The 20,455-nt window shown below is 35.4% G+C and overlaps 2 protein-coding genes across 3 annotated transcripts; one reads left to right on the top strand and one right to left on the bottom strand.

Annotated features, from left to right (window-relative positions):
* Positions 1-2,356: 2,356 nt before the first annotated feature.
* Positions 2,357-7,615, top strand: LOC106065682 (programmed cell death protein 2-like). Of its 2 annotated transcripts, none has more exons than XM_056030273.1 (4): positions 2,357-2,946; positions 5,006-5,268; positions 5,539-5,652; positions 6,087-7,615. In XM_056030273.1, the coding sequence occupies exons 1-4, from the start codon at positions 2,388-2,390 to the stop codon at positions 6,246-6,248; spliced, it is 1,098 nt and encodes a 365-aa protein (XP_055886248.1). In that variant the 5' UTR covers positions 2,357-2,387; the 3' UTR covers positions 6,249-7,615. The 2 variants fall into 2 exon arrangements, with proteins under 2 accessions (XP_055886248.1, XP_013080026.2); XM_013224572.2 differs by having other exon boundaries at positions 5,003-5,268; positions 6,087-7,613.
* A 959-nt stretch (positions 7,616-8,574) lies between these two features.
* LOC106065674 (growth arrest and DNA damage-inducible protein GADD45 alpha-like) lies at positions 8,575-12,020 on the bottom strand. The gene is made up of 5 exons (XM_013224562.2): positions 11,839-12,020; positions 10,607-10,711; positions 9,971-10,196; positions 9,474-9,622; positions 8,575-9,297 (listed from the first exon to the last, which is right to left on the bottom strand). The coding sequence occupies exons 1-4, from the start codon at positions 11,883-11,885 to the stop codon at positions 9,518-9,520; spliced, it is 483 nt and encodes a 160-aa protein (XP_013080016.1). The 5' UTR covers positions 11,886-12,020; the 3' UTR covers positions 8,575-9,297; positions 9,474-9,517.
* Positions 12,021-20,455: the final 8,435 nt, after the last annotated feature.

Here is a 20,455-nt window from a genome sequence, read left to right as displayed (position 1 = left end):
TTCAATATCCATAATTCTACAAGCCCTAGACATATTCTTCTCCTATCATGTACCCGAATTCTGCAACGTCATTCGTCTGTTTTACTGCGTCACTACTTTTACCGTCGCTAAAAACAATACACAATATAATTATTTACAAAACTAACATAATCGCTAAACTTAACTAGGACACTACAACATTCCTTGAGGACATACACATTCCTTGAGGACATACAAATTCGTTGGCTTTAGATCACTGCTCAAAAAGTTAACAAATTTGTTGACCATATTTTCATATATGTATGAGAATTTTTTTAGTTGTGTTCCAATTCCTAATTTACGTTCAAATTGGTCAATTAATATATTAAAATAAACATTCATATTTCATTTGCCCAGTATGGTGATTGATCCCGCGGTATTCGCATGATTACAAAATATAGTCTAGAACTTGTAGGACTCGAATTTCCCAATATCTCCATTACCGGGCGGGGGGGGGGGGGTTAGGTCAATACATACAAAACATAAAGAGTAAAGTTCCCCTATTCAGACCACGTGGTCTATAAGGTCATCTGTTTCTGTGGCCTACGGTTAACAAGGGTGTCATGTGGCCAGCACAACGATCAACCGCCTTTACTTTTCCCCCACTAATGTCATGTAGGCCTACCCAATAGAGCTGGGTGGACTCAGAGGCGACCAAAGATTCCGAAATAAAAAAAAATCCCAGGATTCGAACCCGGGAACTTCGGTTTGGAAATCAAGCGCTTTAACGCTCAGCCACCGCGCCTCATAAATACAAAACATCTCCATAATCTATTGACTTCTTCTCCTTTCTTGTTCCTTTTATTGAACTTCGCACCATTCCACATTTCCATCACACTGCGCATGTGTGCATTGGACCAACCTCCAGTGTTTGAATTCCTGCGTAAGCCAGAAAGTGTAAGATAAGATTGATTGGGGTTAGGGGTAAAAGAAAATGATAATTTTGATAATGTCCTTATTTAGCTTTCTTTGTAAGAGACATTCTTAAATTGTAAACAAAAATACAAATGATTAAAAACCAACATTTGAAAAGAATTCTATTTGTACATTATTTTTGAGAGACACAATTAGTCAGCTAGCTCTATGAGAAAAACATACTCGCTCCCCCACTGAAGGAGGCCATCGGATGCAATGCAATTTTGAGAGAATCAATAATTGAAACCTGCTTCCATAGATTGTAAGTCTCTAATCAACGTGCTCTTGTATTTTATAAGATAAGATTGCATACTAAAAAGTTCAACAAGAAAAAAAAAAGGTTTACGAGTAGAGAAAAAAAAAACAGAGTAGGGAGAAAGTCAAATACATTTGTCCAAACTACTCGTGACAGACCCCATGATGATCTGCTGACCACTGTCAAAAGAAAAACGTAAATTCAAACTCTATGGCCACATCACAAGGTCCTCAGGGCTCTCAAAGACCTTCAGGGAACAGTACCAGGAAGAAGAGGAAGAGGAAGACTGAGAAAGCGTTGCGAAGACAACTTCAAAGAAGGGTCAGGCTTGTCAGTGAATAAAATTCTACCATAGACAAAGGACAGAGAGGAATGGAGAAAGATGGTTGACAGATCTTGTGTGGTGCCCCAACAGATTAAGGGATAGGTGAAGTTACATGTGAACCTGGTCTAACTGATGTTATTGAATGATTATCTAATTGATCTAATTGTTTTGTAAAGCGCTAATCTCGCATTCAAAGCGTCAACAAATATAATAAAAAAAAACAAAAAACTTTTCTCTTTAGAAGTTTCAGATTGTGACAATTGTCACTACATTGAGTATAATGTGAAACACTACTTAATAATTGTTGTTTTAAATTATATCCATTTATATGCATACTAAAAAGATTTTTTTCTCTTTAAAAAAGTAAACTTTTTTTTTGTCAATGAAATTAAATAACTAAGTAATACAATTTTGAAAAAAAAAAAAACACTTTTTGACAAAAAATCTAAAACCGTTTGCATAAATATTTTGAAAATATGATAAATGTCGACTCTTCTTGCTAGTTAATCTCCCATGTTGTTGTTTTTTTTTACTTTTAACAGTGATAGTTGTAAAAATGGTGTAATTTTATGAAAATAACTGCTTGCATAGTTGATTTTAAAAATTGTTTTTCGCTTCAGAAAAGAAAATAGGTAGCCGTTGCATCAGCACTTTGAAAGCTCTAAAATATCATGATGTCGGATTTTCAATATCTTTTCTAGTTTACGAGATCTAAACGGGACGGACAGACAGACCACACAAAACTAATAGCGGCTAATACCCTTTCGGTATGAAGAAAACCATTTTCCTAGATATATAGGTTTGTGCAGCTATGTTTAATAGGTTAAGTCCCATTAATTCTTGTTCCCATTTTCGACTTATATTTCGTAAACAATGATGGCGGACTCCACGTTTGAAAATAGTGTAAAACTTGGTTTTATTGAAGAAGATACAGATTTACGCTTATTGAGAAGTCATTTTTTCCCTAGTAAAGTCGGAGGTAAACCTTCCTGGTTGTCTCTTAGCCCAATACCTGAATCAGAAAACTTACAATGTATGAAATGTAAAGGCATGTTGATTTTCCTAATGCAAGTTTACGCTCCATTACAAATAAGAGACGATACTTTTCACCGGACTATTTTTGTTTTTATTTGTCCCAAAGCCTCCTGTTGTTCACCGGATGATGGTAGCAACTTTAAAATATTAAGATCACAACTATCACTCGTAAATAGCTTCTTTAGCAGTGATCCACCAAATGAAGAATTGCGTGATGATGAAAACATGGACAGTTTCCCAAATGCTGCTAAACTTCAATCTCTATGCTATGTCTGTGGTATCAAAGGAAATAAGAAGTGCTCCCAATGTAAAAGAACTCCATACTGCAGCAAAGAACATCAGCTTTTTGATTGGAAAGCTGGTCACAAGCAAACATGCTCTCAAGAATCTGAAAAAGGTAATAATAATAATCTTTATAATATTGTCCGTATGGAAATTTGTCTTACAATTTGTGCATTACATTAGAAGCCTTTTAATTTAAGATTTAAGTTCTTGTAGATCTAGATCTAGATTTTTAAAAGACGCTCTAACCCTAACTCTAGAGAATGGATCTAGTATTTAATCAAGATTATTCAAGATCTAGACATCGATCAAAGTCTAAGCATTTCGCTAGATTAATTTAAAAATATGGTAATGGTTTAAATCTGGTCCTTAATTTACAGATCTAGATTAATTTAGATCTAAATCTAAAAAAATCTAGTCAATACAATAGAAGAAATAACCTACAGTAGATGTAGACCTACGGCAAGCTCGCGACTTTGTTGATTGACTGGCGAGTAACGATGTCTAAGTCTAGTCTTACTTATAGATCTACTAGATTACACAAGTATCGCAATTACTAGATGAGTCTAAATTAAAATAATAACTAGATTATGACTTTTTAAACATAAATGTCAGTGGTAGACAATTTAATAGAAGAAATACAGTACGGTACGCAATTACGCGATGGCTATCGTGGTATCGCTAGAATTAGACTCTAGATCTAATCAAATCTAATATAATGTTAAATTTTGATGTTCTAGATCTAGAATAGATATAGTTATAGAATAGAAATGTATATAGTAGATCTAGAGTCTAGAAATAATAATATCATAGTCTCAAGATCTAGATTAGATCTAATATCAAAACGAGTGTTTTCCTCACCGGGCGCTCGCTCGCATACGTACGCGTTGTTACAGTCTATGGCGTAAAATAATGACCTTTCTAAAGCATAAAAATTACCTAAGAAGTTAATATTCTAAACTAAACTGTCTGTACTATCTAAGCTCAGCTATTGCCTTTGCTATATGTTGCCTCTCGGAGTTTCTCTGAGTGAATAACTTTTTTAAAACACACGTTGAAAAAATTTGGTTGACCTTCGATTTTGGCGTTAGACATTCCGATTGGTTAAAAAAAAAACGAGATTTAAACAAAAATATATTTTTTTAAATAACCAAAAATAAAAATAATAATACATTATTATTACTGAAATAAAAAAAGATGTATTTTAAAACTAAAATCGATCATTTTTAAATGTTATTTTAAAAATAATGTACAGGGTATTTGGCGATGGATAAAAATAGGACATGATGTCAGGACTATTTTTTTCAAAATTTAGGACAAACAAACCATTTCTTTCACTTTTTTTTTTCTTTTATGCGTGTAGCAACCATTTTTAAATAGTAAGTGTGTATTTTATACATAGATAATATAGAAAAAATATGTTTCTTACCTTTTGAAACGGGAGCACATAAATCTTAAAGTAAATCTTGTCCATTGTTTTTTGCATACTTGCCGGTATTCACAAACGCACAAATTCATTATAAAAACGTATTTCAAAAACATTTTGCTAATGAAGCTTCCATAAACATAGATCTATCCACCAGTAAAGCAAATTTTACATGGATGGTCTATTTTATGTAGAAAATGAATGTTGAACTACAAAAATGCATTTTCAATAGGAAATCTGTTTTCCGCCATATAATTAAAAAGAGAAAACTTGAAATCAAGTTTAGCGTGATAATACTACATAGCCACAGTTTGGTAAATTAGAGAAGCTGCTCCAATAAAACTGTTGACTAATTAAAAAAGATATAAGAGCTATGTATGATACTGCTATACACTTGACACACGCTTTATAAATGATGAATGCGAGAGATTATCCTCATTGAATGCTACTACTAGTAACTAGTGACATCTAGATATTATATGGTGACTAGAAGAAAAACTTGTTTAACAACATATACAGACATAGAACAGTTTGTATTTGATACCCTAAGATAAATGCCTCCTCACTGGAAGAATTTAATATATATATATATATATATTAGTTGCAAACCCTTTCATAGTAGATTCAAGGACAACATTTTTTAAAATAAATAACTCAATTAGATGACTTTTGTTATACTTTGTGAAGATTCCAAGCCTTCTTTAGTACAAGACTTCTAATTCATTTTACTTTTGTTTCAACCCAGAAGACTACAAATCTGCTTCAGGACTTCTGTTTAAAGAGTTTGAACTAGTGACTGAAGAAGAGGAATACTCAGAGGGTGATAGTAACAACAGTAAGAGCGAGGAAGAACGTCTTATGGAATATGAGCGGCTAATGAGATCACCGCAGCTACAGGGGCTGGAAGGCAAGTACCAAGCAGAAGAACTAGAAAAATCTGCCACAGCTGAGACAGAAGATGATAAGATATTTTTGAAATTCAAAAGACGCATTGGATCTGAGCCAACGCAGGTGATTTATTTTAGTCTAGTACCCTAGATAAATTTCTTATTTTAATGTATTTACATACCTGGCTACATTTTATGTGTTTTAGATTTTGTGAGGCCGTACTCACTGAATAAAAACACTTATCTATCAATGTTGGTAAAGTGTAAACAAAATGTTTATCAGTTTAGAAAATGAAGCTGCTGAATAAACCCAAAACGCCACTTGTTTGTATGAATTATTAAATGCTCTCTATAATTACAGTGTCACATATTTATGTTGCCTCTTTCTTGACAGGTTTTACGTTATGAAAGATGTGGTGTTCCCTTGTGGGTGTCCTCGACTCATCAACCAACTCAGTCAGATATTCCAAATTGTTCATGTGGTGCCCCAAGGATATTTGAGTTTCAGGTTAGTGGACCTTTTGTGATCCATGATTTATGTTGTTTTAAAAGTCAAATTTAAATAATTAAAAATCAAATTAAAAAAAAAAATCATAAACTATGCTTGGCTTTCAATTATTAATTCAATATTTTTTTTAAAACAAAACACAATATTATCTTGAATCTCAATTAAAACCTTCACAAGTCCATGTGTAAATTTAATAGGCCAACATAAAAGTATTGTAAGAAAGAGTCGAGAGTACTCTTACTAAGGAATTATTTTAAAAACTATTTATTGTTCTGTTTTTTAACCAGAATCTCATTAATTTAAACCAGTCCTAACCAAGTACCTCATAAATCTAGTGAAAATAATTAAATCATTAATTAATTTGCCATCAACAGCTAATGAAATTAACCAGGGCAAATTTGTTAGTCAATAATTGTTACATATCTTTTTCGTAGGTCATGCCACAGTTGTTAAATTATCTTGCTGTTGATCGACTGGATGCTAGTTTGGATTGGGGAACTTTGTGCATCTACACCTGCAAGAACAGCTGCTCTATTGGAAACATGTATAAGGAAGAATTTTTATGGAAGCAAGATTTTCAAAATGCTAAGCTTTGAAGTAGTGATGGGGATTTTTTGTTTGTTTTGAGATTTAGTTTTAGGTATTATTTATTGATGAAACTGTGTGGAGTTCCGTAAACCAATCTACTAAAAAAATATTTAATGTTCATTCTTTAATTAATTTTTTAAAAAAGCTTCTTAAATGAACTAGTAAAAGTGTGGGGCATTGAAATAATAGGTAGCCTTTGAAAGTGAAGTCTCAATGTTGTTGTGTTGTTTTTTTTTTGACAATATTATCATAGGAAAGTTTGTTGGGTTTTTTTTACTTAAACTCCAGAGTTAACCTTTTGTACAGTGAAACTTATTTAACTGCATAGTTACCTTTTTGCATGTTAAACTAGACCATGTGTATAAGCTGAATGCCTTAAATGATAAAATAGTAGATCTTTCCCCACTTGGCACTATCTGTGGGGATAGTGTAATTGAATGATTCTCAGAAAAAATATGTTATTCTGATTCATTAATAAAACTTGTGTATTTTGTTAAGACCACTTTCAAGATTGCTATTTAATATCTCATAAGTGTGCAATATTTTGAAATTACAGAGTTACACCCATGTAAATAAAATGTTGTAAAGAGAAAATATTTTTTCATTGAAGTCTTTCGATTTGCATTATGTGTTTTGTATTTCTCAAACAGTAGTACATCATTGTAATAATAATGGTTTTGAGAGACTTAATCATAAGTTGTTGGGCTTAGAATTTGTCATATATTGTCAATATTTTGATTGTTAAAAAAAAATAGTCAAGGCAGTGACAATCTATCTAAGCTAGGTAAAGCTTACTCCTACCAAATGTGTGAGATGCATTCATCTACTGTTTATTTGGTTATCAATTACATGGATATATATGAATAATAATAGCAGTGTTATTGTTGATAAAATAAAAAGTTTTTCTTAAAGTAAATTTTTCAGAGAAATATCTAGTAAAGTCCAATTGTTTTAATCTTGTGTTTGATGATCAAATGTTTGAGGACATGTATTATTGATGAAAATAAAAATGTTGAAAAAAAATCAGGTGTTCTCCCCTTGTTCATTTTTAGATTGTGACTTTTTTTTTAAATGCACACTTTCAGTAAGCTTCAGATCTACGTAGGGTTACCAGACACCTACATGCCCAAAGAATGACAAAATAGGACAATGCTATACAAAGAAGAACAAAAGTAAGACAAAATAAACTTTAAAAAGTGGACTTCTCTTTATTTTATTAAACATATAGTAAATTATAGGCTCTCTGAGTATTAAGTTTAAAGTTTCATTAGAATAGTTTTGTAGTAGCCCGCACTACTGGTCACGGAGAAGCTTGTCAAAAATGTTTTGTCTTTCTGTCCTGCAAATTATTTCAAATTGCAGTACTGCCCATTGGTCAAACAATTGAATAACCTTCACATCAATACCTCTTTCCTGCATGGCAGTAGATCAATGGCTAGCCCTTGAATTTCTCAAAGGGTGCCATCCATTTTTCAAATATTCAATGCAGCTTTGTGTGTCACATGCCTTGCATTCCTGTTCATAGCTTTCTTAGCATTTTTTTTCCACCTTCAATAAAAGAAAACTTTTACTTATCATGTTTGCTCACTTTTGTTTTGTGAACCTTCAGAACAAACTTTTATTCTCTTAAATGGCTGCAATTTTTACCTAAAATACTGACATCAGTGAATACACAAAGTACAAATAAACTTCTGACAAATTGGTCTTTAAAAAAAAAATCTTGATCAACATTGTTGGCTAATCTACAATCAGGAAAGTATGCTTTCAATGCTGGGAATAGTTGAACCATCATGTCGATTGCCAGGAATAAGCTGAGCTATCTAGCTTTGCTGTGGTATAGTAACTGCTGATAATTAATACTTACTAACTGACAAAAGTCTTGAGAGCAAGAGTCTCTGCGCACAATATAAATTAATAGACAATGTGAGTCACTATCACATGCAATTATCATGCCACTAATTATATCAAATAAAGACAGATTGCCTCCCTTTAATTATTGTTTTTTAGAACTGTGATTTGTATTTTAAGCTTTGAGTTTCTTTTAACTTTTTAATTCTTAAGTGTTAGTTTTTTAATGTGTCTAAAATTTCAGAATCATGTATAAAGCACACAATTTATTTCATAGTAACTAGTTGATGACCAAACACACCTAAATGTTTCAATGTATTGGTGCTGGATAGTCCATGAATTGCAAACACCAATGTAAAGTACAATACTATGCACAGGTATACTAACAAATATAGTATATATATATATATATATATTTACCATTTCAAATACTTCTTGTTTAATAGATGAACATGACTGTCAATCAAAACATAATTTGAAAAACAATTGTATAGATATAACAAAAGTTTATTATAAATAAGGTCAATACAACTGAATCAATGTTTAAGCAAGTTAATTCAGCACAATAAACTTAAATTCAACAAGCCAAACTAATAGATAATGTACACTATTTACAATTTTTTTTTACATGATTTAACAAAACTAGAACATTATCCAACATAAGAAACAAGTTCAAGACATCATTGTGAAACAACAAATGGAACAGAATATAATTATAGCTTGTGGGCAACAAAATGTGATTCACATTCTCAAGTACAGCATAAAGTGTACTTTAACTAACTGTTTCAGAAATAAAACCTATACTATTCTTTGACAGAATCTTCAAGCCTATGTAGAGAATGAAGTATTAAATACAGTTGCATGTAACCCTGCACAATAAATCAGAGAACAATAAATCAGAACATGGCAGTATGTAACAATATATCAGAACATGGAAACTTGTAACAAAAATATCACTAGCATAAAAGCAAAAACATGTTTGTGATCACTATTCAATAATGTGTTGATTTTGATAATTAGGATTGTAACTATTGACTTTCTGCACGATGCTAGAAAGTTTTTATCTTCAAGATGAATCTGTGTCCATAACTCTGACCAGGCACAATCTCAAGGCTGCACCAAACCAACATTAGCTCAATGATTAGGATGAAACTGATTTTGTACAGTGTTCAGAGACATTCATTTACACTGCTGACTTGACATGTCAGTCTGGGGAGAAAAGTAGCTTACATCAAAAAGTGAAAGATTACTTTTTTTTTTTCACATTAGCTGAGAGAATTTATGAGAAACATTTCACCACTTTGATTAACGTATAAGAAATCAACAACAATTATATGTAGTGATGAACATCAATCTATTTTCATAATCTTTATGTGTCTATTTACCTTTTTTTGTATTTTAGATTCATATCAGGCAGATACAATAAAGATCAATCTGGTAATGTTAAGTGAGGCAGTGGATAAGTTTGTTTGAGCATTTCTTCAAAATATTGGCACAGCAATTGATCTTCTTTACTAGGTCCTCTTTTGGGTACCTACAAATAAAACAAAAAATCTTAATCAAGCAGTTCGGTTTATTTTATTTCATAATTAACATCATACACATGTATATAAATGTAATTTATGGTTAACAATTTATAACTAGGTAAATTTAGGGGCATCTTCAAATTTGTAATTGTTGAGACCCCAGGTACAAGTAGCCTTAAAACTTTATTTGTCAGCATTCTAGCAAGCCTTAATTTTCAAGGAGTTATAAGGAAACTGAATTTTTTTGTTTTTACTTTTTTCTCTTTAAAATATATGCTAATTGTTAAAAACACACATTTATTGTTAATGATTAATTAATTATTATTAAAGATATGCCCAGAAAAAAAAACCCTCACCTGTATTAGTAAACAGCTGCTGTCATCAGACTTTCCATTAATCCTAGAACCATGCCTGCCATCAGACAGCTTGTGCAGTAGCATCTGCAGCTTGCTGTCATCCTTCACATGGATAGTGAGAATATTGTTCTCACGACAGAAGGCTTCTATCAGGGTCTGGTTGATGTGGACGCTGACATTGTGCCGACTGTCAGGTAGGAGGCACATCATGACAGTACTTGGTGCACTAGAAAAAAAATAAATGAAAATTAAAACTTTGTTAAATATTTTCCTATTTACAATTCCATGAGAAAACATTGGAAAAAGTAGAAAGAGCAAAGCAATTGCATTATTTTGTTCAGATTATAATTCATTTTTTCATGTTTGGAAGCCCCACATACTTCCAATGGGAAGCTATACAAGAACTTTGACCTACTTCTAGAAAGAACCAAAGTATTTTGCTGAATCACCCATTTGTGTCAATCATCACATGATATAGGTCTCATTATATAACTATAAAAGATTTATATTATAAAACAATATTGTAGGAATAAAATATCAAATTGTGTAATTGTTCTTGACAGGGTTTAGTAAATGCTTAGCAATAAATTAATGATATCTCTATTTGTTTTTCTTATTTTACAATAAAACACTGACCTATGGAGAAGCTCTCCGCAAGCTTTCATCCCACATGTTAGTCCATGTCTTCTTAAAGCTTGCTTAATGCATGCTCTTAGCGTCAGGCCCATCACCTTGAGTTTTCTAGAGTAAAAAAATTAGTATTTAAGATATAATATTTTTTTAACAATACTATAAACAATATATTCAACTACTGCCTAATGCAAAATGATTTACATTGGTTATGATTCCATGATACTAGAAGGGCAATAGTATTTTCACAAAAACCTTTTTTTTTTTTTAAATAGAAAAACACACAAAGACACTAATAATAATAATTTTTAAAAAAGGTCATGTTTAAATATTGTTAGTATGGAACAATTTGATGACATTATATTGTTTGCTAAGGAGGCGCAGTGGCTGAGTGATAAAGTGTTTGGTTTCTGAATCGGGGGATCCCAGGTTCTATTCTAAGTGAAGGCTGGAATTTTTTATTTTGTTATCATGCCTCTGAGGCCACCAAGCTTTAATGGGTATTGGCATTAGTTGGGGAAAAGTAAAAGAAGTTGGTCATAGTTAGCAACAGAAACAGATTTTACATCATCTGCTGTATAGTATAGACAGATCTCACAGTATGAAGGGGTAACTTTGCTTTATTTTAGTTTGCCACCATATCAATCACAATACACTGGCATGGGGAGAAAAAACTAATGACATTCATATCTTTATCATACTCTTATATAAATATATATTTAAAATATTTTAAAATGTATCTTTACACAGCTTAACAAATGGCCAAGCCAAATATCTGCACATACATCTAGATCTAGAATCTAGATCTATATAAATCAAGTGATATAGTCACATTAGTGACTAGTGCATGATTAGTATCACTGAAATTTTATCTGGAAATAAATTCTAGATTTATCAGACTAAGATTTTAAAGATTTAGATCTACATTTACACTTCCCAGTCTTTTAAAAAAAAAGTCTGATCTACTAGATCTAGATCTAGTAATTAGTAAGCATGGTCTGTCTTAGGGATGTGTGATATTCTAGATTAGACTGATAAATAGATTAATAGATCTAGACTTTGACTATCACTGACATTACATAAGATTCTGATGTAACTTTAATGCGCCGGTAGAGACATGAGTCTACTAGAATTGGCCAGACTAGACTAGACACTGCATGAAAAGTTAGTGAAAGTAGGTTACCGTCATTCGGGTTAGCGAAAATGATAAGAAAAATAAAGTTATTAAAGTAATTTACCTTGTTTCTGTAGTGTTTTCTTTGTCCATTGTGTCTGGAAGCGTCATTTTGCTTTTGTTTACACAAATAATTTTTGCTAAAATCCGCAAAAAAAAGTATAAATCGCTTTCGTTGCTAGGCTAGATCTTGATCTTCGTGCTCTCTCAATGAAGTTTAGAAAAAATGTTGAGGTGAAAACGATTGCACCAGGTTCTATAAATAGATGCTTAGTAAAACCCTTGTTTTTGATTAGCTTAAAAAATCACATGCATTAAATCTTTCACTTCCATTGGTGAGATTTTGCCACAAGCTTAACCCAACTGGGATTTCCCGGAACAAGTTGACGATGACTCGACGTCGTCGTGTTTAAAATGTAATCACAGCCACGTGTCCAGAGCAACCGACCAACAGTAAAACAGTGCTAGCTTAAGCCAATGGCTCTCAAACTCACGCTCACGACTGCTCACGTCATTGGAAAAAAAAATAGTCTCCTCTTTTGTCCATGTATGAATTAACTTTCTCGTGCACTTGGCATGGCAGGCCTATTGATTAATTAAAGATTATATAGATTTCATTGTTTCATCATGTCAAAGGGGGGAGAGACACTAGGGGCCTAAACTAACTGCTCAAGACACATCAATTGGTGTAAGCTACTAGTATGAATGGCAGCGGTTGTTGTAGATATACATCTCAAGACAAAATAGGCCTACCAGACACTGAAGTTCTCCTAAAACCGGGTCTGCTAAGCATCCAGACAGTCCTGATGCAGTCTCATTTGCGATGGACAGGCCAGGTCTGAATAAACGGAAGACTCTAGAATCCTTAAAAAAGAAAGTCTCACCAACCAGGTGATGAGGCACAAAGCCCCAGTGCAAAGCTTCAGCCCCCTGAAGGACGAAAGTAGTTGTCCAACCACGATGGACGAACTATGTAATATATATATATATATATATATATATATATATATATATATATATATATATATATATATATATATATATATATATATATATATATATATATATATATATATATATATTGTTACGAATCTCACTATCCAGGCTCTCTGCAAACTGCACCATACACCACCAACTTAAAGAACTTGACAAGTCAGGGCTCCAAAATAACGTAAAGGTTTAATGTCCATAAATAACAGCCAATACTGTACAATTGGCAGCACGTAGAATAGCTCTGCGATAACAAATATCTCTCCGATAACACCGTTCCGCTGTATCAAGTCTTGCACTGGCCTCTCCGTCTCGTTCCGGGCTTGCACTGGGTTCAACAGTTCGGGACTGACTTCACACACTAGGCTCGTTGTGTCGGACTCGATCACAGACCAAGATCAAGACGCCGTTCGTCTCAACTGTACTTGACAGTACTCCGCACTGAACCGTCGTAATGCTCCGTACAGAACCACATCGTTGAACTGTGCTGTAGTCGACCGTGTTCTGAACTCCTGTCGTGAACCCGCTTTCTGAACCGTGCTGTATTGAGCCCCTTTTCTCGACTGTCTTGACTGCGACACCTCCGCTCTTTATATAGGGTCCCTACTGGCCTTCTAGAACCGGACAGAACGTCGCTCGACCATTCTGGGACGCTCCTGAGCTCTGTTCACGACGCCGATCCTACTCGAACCTTCATGTTGTTAACTCGTCTCGGCCGATCGTCGTAACTCGTCACGGTTGACCGCTCGTCTAGCGCTGGCCTGGGGCGATTTGCATCGGCTGACTACACTCACACCACTACCCCCAACTGTGCCACCACCAGGTTTATAACAATATATATACACAAACACATATATATGCACTTCATTTTCCACACATCACATGCAGACTTTTAACCAGACCCAAAGATGATATTAGATTCGACAATTTAAAATTCAAAGCAAAAAGTATACTAAATACATATAAACAGAAAACAACTAAGACTTCTTGAGCGCTTCCACCAAAGATGCTTGCGCTCCATCATGGACATACGGTGGCAGGACCGCACAGCGATGTCCTTGCGAACGCCGGTATTGACAGTATAGACTATAGAGGGACTTCTTATGGTCCAACAGTTACGTTGGGTAGGGCACGTATCCCGTATGGGAGACGAACGTATGCTAAAGGCAGTCTTTTTTTGATGAGCTAAATGCTGGTCGACAACAGAGGCGTCCCACGGAAACGCTTCAAAGACCAGATTAGGCGTCAACTTTCCTTGGCTGACAAAGAAGAGAACACCTGGCTGCATGCGGCCCCAGAACGAGACAGCTGGAGGTCACTCACGAAGGCCGCGGGATACACATTTGAGACCAAAAGAAAATCCGCTGCCGAGGACAAACGCAGACGGCGAAAAGAATCTAAATCGACCACCTGCGGACAATGGTTATGCCCTGAGTGTGGCAAAATATGTAGGTCACAGTTGGGGCTGCGTAGCCATGGGAAATACTGCACTCCTCACTAATCTCAGGACTCGAAGACAAGCCTTATTATATATCTAGTATTGCAACCCGTGGCATAGTTTGTTCTGTTTGTCAGATTGCAGATGTTTGGTGCATACTTTGTCTGACAGTAGGTAATCCAAGACCACAAGAAATGTATTTTATGTTGCATTTTCAGTGCACCCTATGGAGATACATCAACTTCCCCTTTCCCATGTTTTAGTCTTAGCTGTTTGTTTGTTTTTAATTACACGAAGCGAGAAAGAGATCTGTGTTTTATTATGTATTCTTTTTTTCTCCCATTGAATTATTTCTTTGAATTTGGCGGAGAGCTGTAAATAAAATTTGTTTCGTTGCTAATTTGTTTTTGTTTCTAAGGCATCTGACTTGGGCGTGTCCGTTGCTATGTAACAGAAAGCTTACTTGATCCGTTCGGCTTAGGCTGCTTAGGCCCATTTGTGTAACCCTAACTTTAAAAGACACTCTATATTTGTGTGTGTGTTTGCCAACGCTCATTTCATGTTAATTTACTTGAGATGCACATGGGGGGAGGGAGAGGACATTAAAAATAATGGAGAAAAACTCAAGCCGAGCAAATGTTCATACAACTTTCCCATAAAATAACTGAACGCTAGGAACTCAACCAATGGTAACATTCGATTAGTTTTTGAAACTGGACCAGATTACGGAGGTCTTCAGTCCCTTCCTTTATTGGACAAAGCTGCTGCTCGAGATAACTTGATCTTTGTCAGTTATGTAAGAAATGTAATCTTGACCTGAATGCTTCAAAGCGGGAGAGCGATCTAACGCACTGTTGTCTACCTCGCACACTGGAGAGTTCACTTAGGGCTAGCAAATGAATTAAGAGTGGTGAAGAAAGAGGGAGGTGCACTCAGCGTGCACTCATTTAGGTCTGTGAGACCTACAGTTTTGGTTGCCTGAAGAAATCAATGTTACCTGACGCAAACACTCAACACTCTTGCTGCATGGGACAAATGTGTCACGATTAAGTAAAGTAGTCTAGACTGCTTAACCCACTACGCCCTGCGCCACTTTGTTAAATACTTCGTCCTACAATAACCCCCCAAGTTCGAAGCTAAATTCTAAGCCCAGTAATACCACAACATGAACGTGTGTACAAGTCTCTCCTCCAATGGGTGAAATACTCAATCTTAGTTTAGAAAGAACACTTCAACCAGCAAAGAGATGCAGATTGTCTACATCCAAAACGTGCAGTTTTGTCCAATTCTTCCAGACTCGACCACTGTCATCCACTTCGGACGTTCCACACACGTTATCATAATCACAGCGGTAACAACAATAGATAAATACAATTAGGCTTAAATCATTAACATCATATAATTTGACTTCAAGATGTAACATATGGATAGGCGCAGGAGGTAATTTTTTTTTTATGGAAAGTCTGTTATTTTGAAGGAAAAAAGTTCGAATACTAAATTCATGCCCTATTTCCCAAAACTGATGGAACCTAACTGTGTAGAAATCAGTATTTACGTCATCATATCAATTGAGAAAATCTCTTCCCCAGGGGAGAGTTAGTCACAGGCTCCACGTTCCCTAACGCACCCGTTTGCTCAGTGGATTTAACTCCTGTTGAAAGTTTCTATATCAAATAAATATTTGTCAGTTTAATACTATGTTAGCACTATCACGGTACTTTGATTAAAGTCAAATATAGATAATGTAATAATTTTGTTTCCACGATGGTAGTTCAACGCCGTACCTGGTCATACAGAGATATTGATCTCGAGCGGTGATAAGAAGACCGCTAGGTTAAGTTAAACAATGCCTTTAGATCTCTATCAGTAACATACAATCCTAAGTAATAGAGCATATGTCGCGACGCACTGATTGTATTTGATTATAAAATTTCTTTCGAAAAAAAAAGTCATCTTAATTAAAAGAAAAAAATTAAATCGCTGCAATACTATGCTTATACAATGACATTGTAGAATTTTTAAACAGCTGAAAGACTAACAGCACTTGAGGAGAGTGACAAGAGAAACAAAAGATTAAATAGCAGGTGTTTTGGAAAACCAAGAGACTTTCAAATAAATTATAAAAGAATAGCAGCAGCATGGCTGGCATTAGCTGCCTGGTCGTGCGGTATGCGAGCTGGTTTGTCAACGGACGCTCAACGGACCCGGGTTCATACCCTGCCCGCTGCCATTCCCCGTCGTCATGCGGGAGGTTCGGGCTATGATGAAGATCAACTTCAACTCTGAAGGAACATCCGAAACTTGTCGAACATTTACTCGTCATCCAAGCTTTCACCTTGGAAAAAAATGTCAAAGAATAGTGGGGGGTGAACAGTCAATTAAAAAAGGCAAGCGACCCAAAGGCACATCTACAGGATTTCTGACATGCAGACAAAAATCTCAGGAGAGACCTGAATGGAAAGATCTATTGAAGCAGGTTGGAGGACTCTCCACAGGGTGTTGCGCCACTGGGAGAGATAGAACAACAACCGTTTTGGTTGGCTTCACTATAAACTAGCAACACTCAGACTCTGTTGTAACCTAGCAACCCTCAGACTCTATTGTAACCTAGCAACACTCAGACTCTATTGTAACCTTGCAACACTCAGACTCTATTGTAACCTAGCAACACTCAGACTCTATTGTAACCTAGCAACACTCAGACTCTATTGTAACCTAGCAACACTCAGACTCTATTGTAACCTAGCAACACTCAGACTCTATTGTAACCTAGCAATACTCAGACTCTATTGTAACCTAGCAACACTCAGACTCTATTGTAACCTTGCAACACTCAGACTCTATTGTAACCTAGCAACACTCAGACTCTATTGTAACCTAGCAACACTCAGACTCTGTTGTAACCTAGCAACACTCAGACTCTATTGTAACCTAGCAACACTCAGACTCTATTGTAACCTAGCAACACTCAGACTCTATTGTAACCTAGCAACACTCAGACTCTATTGTAACCTAGCAACACTCAGACTCTATTGTAACCTAGCAACACTCAGACTCTATTGTAACCTAGCAACACTCAGACTCTATTGTAACCTAGCAACACTCAGACTCTGCTGTAACCTAGCAACACTCAGACTCTATTGTAACCTAGCAACACTCAGACTCTGTTGTAGACAAACTGTGACTTCGCATCTCAGTAAACTGTGGTACCAATTAACAGCCAGTCTCTGATGCACTTGTGCTTTAAGATGCTAACAAGTGAGAACTGTTGGCCTCGGAGTTGTGCAGCTCCAATATTGTTAGCACTCACTTAACTCACTTCTCCGTCTCCTCCCTGCCTACATGACAGTCAGCGCATACAATGGACAACCCCCCACCCACACACACACACCTCCCAAGTGATTTTCAATTTCTTGCTATCTTTCAATGTAAGAAACACACTGACTGACAGGATATCTATAGAAAGACAAAGATGCATTTAACACCCGAAACAAAAACAAAAAAGTTTTTTTTTTTTTTTTACTTAGCTCTTGAAATGTATTAAACATTTGTCAAATTTATCAAAGGATATAAAAGTTTCAAACAATTGTCGTAGTGAAAAACCAAATTTAAAAACAATCAGCTTGATTTTTTAAAATCATTTTTAGCTTTTCTTTAGTTTTGAAATAAATATTATGATAACCAGATATTCATAATCCAATCGACCATTTGATGCTTTATATTTTATTTTATTTAGTGTGCTTTTGCGTGTGTGTAGCCTGGACTCCTGGTATAATAAGCAATATGTGAATGTTGGATATTGGAAAACTATAATGGCATGTCCTTTGGAGGCAAACACAACATTTCTAACATACATTGCATTTGTGTTTCCATGGTGCTACAAGGGAATTGATTATAGCAGTGATGCCCAAAATACGGCCCGCGGACCATATCCGGCCCGCGACGTGGTTCAATCCGGCCCGCCGAGAAGTTGGCACAAAGCGTAGAACCCCCCCCCCCTCCCTTTCCAAAGAAAAACTACGCTAAGGCCCTCACATTTTCTCTGATGGATTGGTCAATGACCTTTAAAATGTGTGCGTTTATGAAATGGACTCTGAATGTAGAATCTAAGAATCTAACAGGAATCTAACAGGAAGGGTGTACTCATTTTACTTTTTGTTGTGTGGATATTAAGCCAACATATTTTATTTATAAAACGAATCTGACGACTTTCTTGGTTTGAGTCGCGAATAAAAGATTGTCAAATTTTTTAAAGCCTAGATGGTGGGGGTTGATGGGGATATTTACCAAATAGCGACAAGAAAATGAGTCGGTTGTAAAGCTGGCTACAATGCTGTTCATAGATCTATTTGATCGCTGAATGAACTGTTTATGTTGTCTGTTGTATTTATGTGTATTTTTCTGTTGTGTTGTCTTTATATGGGAAATGAGTCCTTGATCACAACAAATTTCCGTAAGGATCAATAAAGCAGTCTTAGTCTTAGTCTTATTTGAAGTAGAGAAATGAAGCCATTTTCTGACAATTTTAAATATCTCATTAATTAGTGTATTAGATCCACGGATTTGTAATAAAATAATTTCAGGTCATTGTCAATTCTTTTTTGTACCTTTTCGTTCATGTGGCCCGTGATACGAGTGTCGGAAATTAAAATGGCCCGCAAGTCGAATTAGGTTGGGCATCACTGGATTAGAGTGATTGCTCCAGTTCCCCTCTCCATCTACCCATCCAATGGTCAAGAACAATGACAACATTGTCTCTTAGTTACAGCTCTGGATGCAATCTCTCTGAGGGAAACAATGTCAAGACTTCTTTCCACGAAGTAGGAATCATTTTGGTTGCAACTTTACCTGACGACTTTACAGCCTATCATTATGTTTTTCATATCACATTGGAGCCAATCAGAACGCTTTACATCTCCCAGTCTGCAGTTGTTCATATCCTGCAGAAAAAAAGCGCTGTAGATCTAGATCTAAGTCAAGCTATTGCTTTTTGTTTTATTTAGACTGAGCTCTAGAAATAGCCAATTAGATTTTGTTTCTAATTGAAGTCACAATTGGCTGAGGAATTTCCAATACACTGTGTATGCATCGTTACAGTGCAAGTCGTAAGCGAAGTGGGTCGCCGCCTAGGGCCGAGAGGGCCTCGCGCCTCGAATGTTTATGCATTTTACAAAAACTGTTAAGAATACTAATGGTCAATTCATGATTATTGTAGTGAATGTGAAGTCTTGAGTTTTGTATCATTTTTGTTTTTTTTAATGTTTTTGTTTTTTATGTTTTGGACGTTCCTTCAAGAATGATGTTTATGTCCTGGTCCTAACAGGACATCTGGGAATGGCAGCGGGCAGGCAGCCATGATGTTTATGTCCTGGTCCTAATCTCCTACAGGACATCTAGGAATGGCAGCGGGCAGGTAGCCATGATGTTTATGTCCTGGTCCTAACCTCCTATAGGACATCTGAGAATGGCAGCGGGCAGGTAGCCATGTGTAATGTAATGTATGTAGTGGACTGACCCATATTGACAGTCATCTTATTTCTTTAAATGAAAATGGAGTAAATGTAGTAATGGCTTGTAGAGACGCTTCCCCTACATTCTGATAAATACATATTAAAATAACATTAGTTACTCACATAGTAGGCTACATTACACAGAAAGTCACATCCACATTAGAAATACTTTGGAGATTAACAGAATAACAGATTAACAGAATACGCCTGTTGTTGAATCATGTTGTAAAAATATATTTCTAGGTGTGCATACAATAGGGCCTACTGTACTGAGTGGTCAAGCGCTTGTCTATCGAACCAGGTTCGAATCCCGATGAAGACTGGGATTTTGAATTTCGGGATTATTAGGATCCCCGGCAAACTCTAACAGTAAAAGTGTTTGGTCGTTATGCTGGCCACATGACACCCTCGTTAAAAGTTGGACATAGAAACAGATTACCATTACACCACCTGTCCTATGGCTAGGTCTGAAAGGGGTACTGTATTTTGTTTTATTACAATACACGGAATACAGACTTTAAAGTACTTTAAAGAAAAAGTTTTCACAAATATTGATAAAGCTTCTCTACATATGAACACACATTTATAAAAGTCAATCCAATATGGTTCTAGTGTAAAATCTTGTTCAAAAAATGTTAAAAATTTAAAATTTAAAAAACAAGATAAAAACAGACAAACAACACAAAACCAATAGTGGCATTTCCCGCTAAAAGTAGCTTGCTGATATTGCTGATATTAATTTT

This window comes from Biomphalaria glabrata, chromosome 5, assembly GCF_947242115.1.
Source record: "Biomphalaria glabrata chromosome 5, xgBioGlab47.1, whole genome shotgun sequence".
Lineage (NCBI taxonomy): Eukaryota > Metazoa > Mollusca > Gastropoda > Planorbidae > Biomphalaria > Biomphalaria glabrata.
Note: the sequence above shows the minus strand (reverse complement) of the source record. Positions and strands in the feature narration are given on the sequence as shown.

What these genes read in the sequence shown, in the direction of transcription:
- LOC106065674 (XM_013224562.2), bottom strand. Translation starts at nt 11,885, where the DNA reads ATGACGCTTCCAGACACAATGGACAAAGAAAACACTACAGAAACAAG. An exon ending in TGCGGAGAGCTTCTCCATAG is followed by an intron (nt 10,197 to 10,606) that starts GTCAGTGTTTTA and finishes TTTTTTTTCTAG; the next exon opens with TGCACCAAGTACTGTCATGA. An exon ending in GCAGCTGTTTACTAATACAG is followed by an intron (nt 9,623 to 9,970) that starts GTGAGGGTTTTT and finishes TTTTATTTGTAG; the next exon opens with GTACCCAAAAGAGGACCTAG.
- LOC106065682 (XM_013224572.2), top strand. Translation starts at nt 2,388, where the DNA reads ATGATGGCGGACTCCACGTTTGAAAATAGTGTAAAACTTGGTTTTATT. An exon ending in CTCTCAAGAATCTGAAAAAG is followed by an intron (nt 2,947 to 5,002) that starts GTAATAATAATA and finishes GTTTCAACCCAG; the next exon opens with AAGACTACAAATCTGCTTCA. An exon ending in TTGGATCTGAGCCAACGCAG is followed by an intron (nt 5,269 to 5,538) that starts GTGATTTATTTT and finishes CTTTCTTGACAG; the next exon opens with GTTTTACGTTATGAAAGATG.